The sequence below is a fragment of the Watersipora subatra genome, chromosome 5 (assembly GCF_963576615.1).
Source record: "Watersipora subatra chromosome 5, tzWatSuba1.1, whole genome shotgun sequence".
NCBI classification, from domain to species: Eukaryota; Metazoa; Bryozoa; class Gymnolaemata; order Cheilostomatida; family Watersiporidae; genus Watersipora; species Watersipora subatra.
In genome coordinates, this window is record NC_088712.1 from 33228804 (window position 1) to 33232598 (window position 3795).

Consider the following 3795-nt stretch of genomic DNA (forward strand, 5'->3'; position numbering starts at 1 on the left):
ATAGAACTATATAGAATAGAGTATAGAACATAGATATAAACTATATAGAATAGAATATAGAACATAGATATAGAACTATATAGAATAGAATATAGAACATAGATATAGAACTATATAGAATAGAGTATAGAACATAGATATAAACTATATAGAATAGAATATAGAACATAGATATAGAACTATATAGAATAGAATATAGAACATAGATATAGAACTATATAGAATAGAATATAGAACATAGATATAGAACTATAAAGAATAGAATATAGAACATAGATATAGAACTATATAGAATAGAATATAGAACATAGATATAGAACTATAAAGAATAGAATATAGATATAGAACTATATAGAATAGAGTATAGAACATAGATATAAACTATATAGAATAGAATATAGAACATAGATATAGAACTATATAGAATAGAATATAGAACATAGATATAGAACTATATAGAATAGAATATAGAACATAGATATAGAACTATAAAGAATAGAATATAGATATAAACTATATAGAATAGAATATAGAACATAGATATAGAACTATATAGAATAGAATATAGAACATAGATATAGAACTATATAGACTAGTTTAGTAGAACATAGATATAGAACGCCAATGTGTTGTTTGAAATATATATACACGGAATATACTTACATATAAACTCAGGGTATTCACTTTTATTTATTGCAGGGAGCTCAGTATCATACTATTCACTTACATTTTAGTTGGCAACAATTTAAAGATTAAAAAACTTACTAGTCATTTATTACATAACATGAAAAATGTAGCTTGATGTACACATGGCCAATGGCACAGGGCATCTTACACAAATAAATTGAAAATGCAAAGAGAAAACTTCAGTCATTACCTTTTCGACTCTTTTCTGTAAATTATTCTATAAATAAATCTAACAGCATTTATAAAGTTTCTGTTTGCTTTTACTATTGCTCTTATGATAGGTTTTGGCACATATATAGTTATATCAGCAAAGTCGGATAATCAACACAAATGCAGTCACATTCAGATTTAGTCTTTAATCGCGAGGATGTAGTTAGTATGTTCAGACCCAGGACTGACACTCCCCCAAGAGGCCCATTAGGTGTGGCCCAAAATCACGTTTTAGGGAGGGTTTCAGACCATGGGGCACTGTCAGTCAATTTGCTACTTTAGGGGGAGGGTGTTCCACAGCCAAGCCAGTGAAAGGGCCCATGCCCATTATAGATGGCTGTTATGACTGTGAACCCAAAATAAAATTTATCAAGTTTTGCTGAGCAATTTCTTTCATTGATTGACCTGATTAGGTGTTCCCTTAGATACATAGGGGATACATATGCTAAAGGCCTAGTGGAAATTACTTTTATAGTTTCTGAATCATATTGGATGTTTAGCGGGGCATGGAACCTGGGTGCCCCTAAGGAACTCCTAGTGTTTAGGGGGTGTATTTCAAATCGACCAACCAGGTGATTGGGGGTACAATTATCAAGCCTGGGCCTAACCAGGTGGGTGTTTCTTTCAGAGTATCAACCCTGGGGCTTCACATAGCCACAGCGCGCAGTAAAAAATCACACAGTACCTCTATAATCCCACGACCAAACAAGAGTGAAACGATTGATTGGGAGAATTATGATAAATGCACATGTGCACACAACTCCCGAAAAATTATCCGTTAACGGCCGTCACCAAACCCTTGCAACGAAATCCTATCAAAAAATTTCACTATTTGTCAGTAAAGTCGTTCAAGTATAATAATGATACAAAACGCATATAAACCTATTTAAATATGTTACCAAGCCTTTGAAAGGCTACCGCAAATTCCTAAAACTAACCCATCTGATCGGATTATACACAAATAGACAGATTTTTTGGACGAAAGTCGCCACAAAACGCTTGGATTAATAAAAGTTAATACCGGAAATTGAAACGCCAGGCGACAGAGAATAGAACGATAAAGTCTTGCGCGTTTCACGAAAAAAAACGTGCACTTTTCACCAGTCTATAGCATTGTCGAATTGCCGAAGGTTTCGGCAATTAACATAGGAGTACAGAAATCGTTTCATTCTTGCAGATTTCAATTTTTTCATTTTCAATTTCATTTGCCGACATATTTGAATACTTTCACATTCTAGCTGATGTCCAATGCAGTGTCAGTAAAGCAAATAACGATGATATTTTTTTAACGTTTCTTATGAGATTATTACAATAATTAATTATAAGTTTGGAAGGATACAGAACAATGACTACGTAGTACAGATTTTCTAAAAATCTATATAAATATCACAACTTCGTGATATTGTTAGCTATGCCGTTTTGAAATGTAAAAAAATTGTGCTTTGGTTTTATATTATTACTATATAAATAATACTGGTTATCCTAATAATATCAGTGCATTTTACTTTTAATATTGGCCAATATTGCATTTCTCTTTTTGCAGGAGGAGAGATATAAACATATAATCTTTTCCTTTCATTACTGCTATTTGTTGTATATAATAACACCCACACCCAGTACATTACAGCTACCATTGCAGTTATCCTATTTGACTGCTAATATTGCATTTCTCAACCATCAGTACCCTTTTCTTTTTTCCAATATCACTTTGGTCGTGGGCTGTATGACAGTAGAATTTCTGTATTTCAAATCGACCAACCAGGTGATTGGGGGTACAATAGTCAAGCCTGGGCCTAACCAGGTGGGTGTTTCTTTCAGATTATCAACTCTGGGGCTTCACATAGCCACAGCACGCAGTAAAAAAATCACACAGTACCTCTATAATACATGGAAAAATTGTGTAACTAGTTGGAGTGTTTGAGCTACTTACTTGGCAGAATTGGCACAAATGCTCCTCCATTTCCCATTGAACAACACCTGTACCACCCCTTCATGTAAATTGCTACCATTGGCAAGCCTGATTTCTGCCGGCCAAAAAGGAGGAGTGTCCAATGTAGATCCACCATCAGATTTTGTAAAGGTTATTCTTTCCGAGGCAGTACCCTAAACATATATAAAGGATAGACAAAAACGAAAGCAACGTACAACAATTAACATTGTTTGCTCGTCAGGTTTTACATACTCAAGTAATATACTTCAAAATACGCATACGCTTTATTAATTTCTCGATTAAAAAAGTGTGAAGCCTGAAGTGGTTATACATTATTAAACATGCACACAATCACGATTAAAGGAAGACACGGCCAGTCACTTAATTTCTTTGACCTAAAAATTGGCAATCATTTCTTTGAAAACGACGTTACTTACCACTGCAATCAGCTCTCCGTGAACTCGAAGACCTACTCTAGGAGCAAATCTGAGCTCCGTGCCAGGCTCAATTTGAACTGTTGCCTCTGGTTTCACAATTACATCTGTTATGACATTGTACGGACTTTGACTTTTAGTTAAAATTGTTTGACCAGATATTACGCCTCCCAACTCGCTAGCAGTAACACACGAACGATGATCAGTAATGACTTGCTTGAACCAAAATAATACTAAATAGGTCAGGAACATAGTGTATATATGTATAGATCGAGTTGTGTCAAGTCAAAAGTATTGCTACGACTGTGTGATTTTCAGAAACGAAGTAGTCACAATACACCAAAGATTTGTCACCAAATCGCGAAACAAAACATTTTATGTACACGCTAATATTGTTAATGATGATTTTTTTATTAAATTATATGCTGAGTGTCGGAAATTACATGTATTTCGCCGTTTCTTTAGTAAAATCTAAAGTTGGCTCGCCAAAATTACTCACACGTGACGAAGTGTTACTGCGGTCTCAAGCCTGTT

The 3795-nt window shown here is 34.2% G+C and overlaps 1 protein-coding gene across 1 annotated transcript in view; it reads right to left on the reverse strand.

The window, feature by feature from the left end:
* LOC137397289 (protein bark beetle-like) overlaps positions 1-3795 on the reverse strand; it is a 163939-nt gene that overhangs the window by 156791 nt on the left and 3353 nt on the right. The window contains 2 exon segments of the mRNA XM_068083579.1: positions 2828-3000; positions 3265-3439. Of these exon segments, the coding sequence (XP_067939680.1) occupies positions 2828-3000; positions 3265-3439 (348 nt within the window).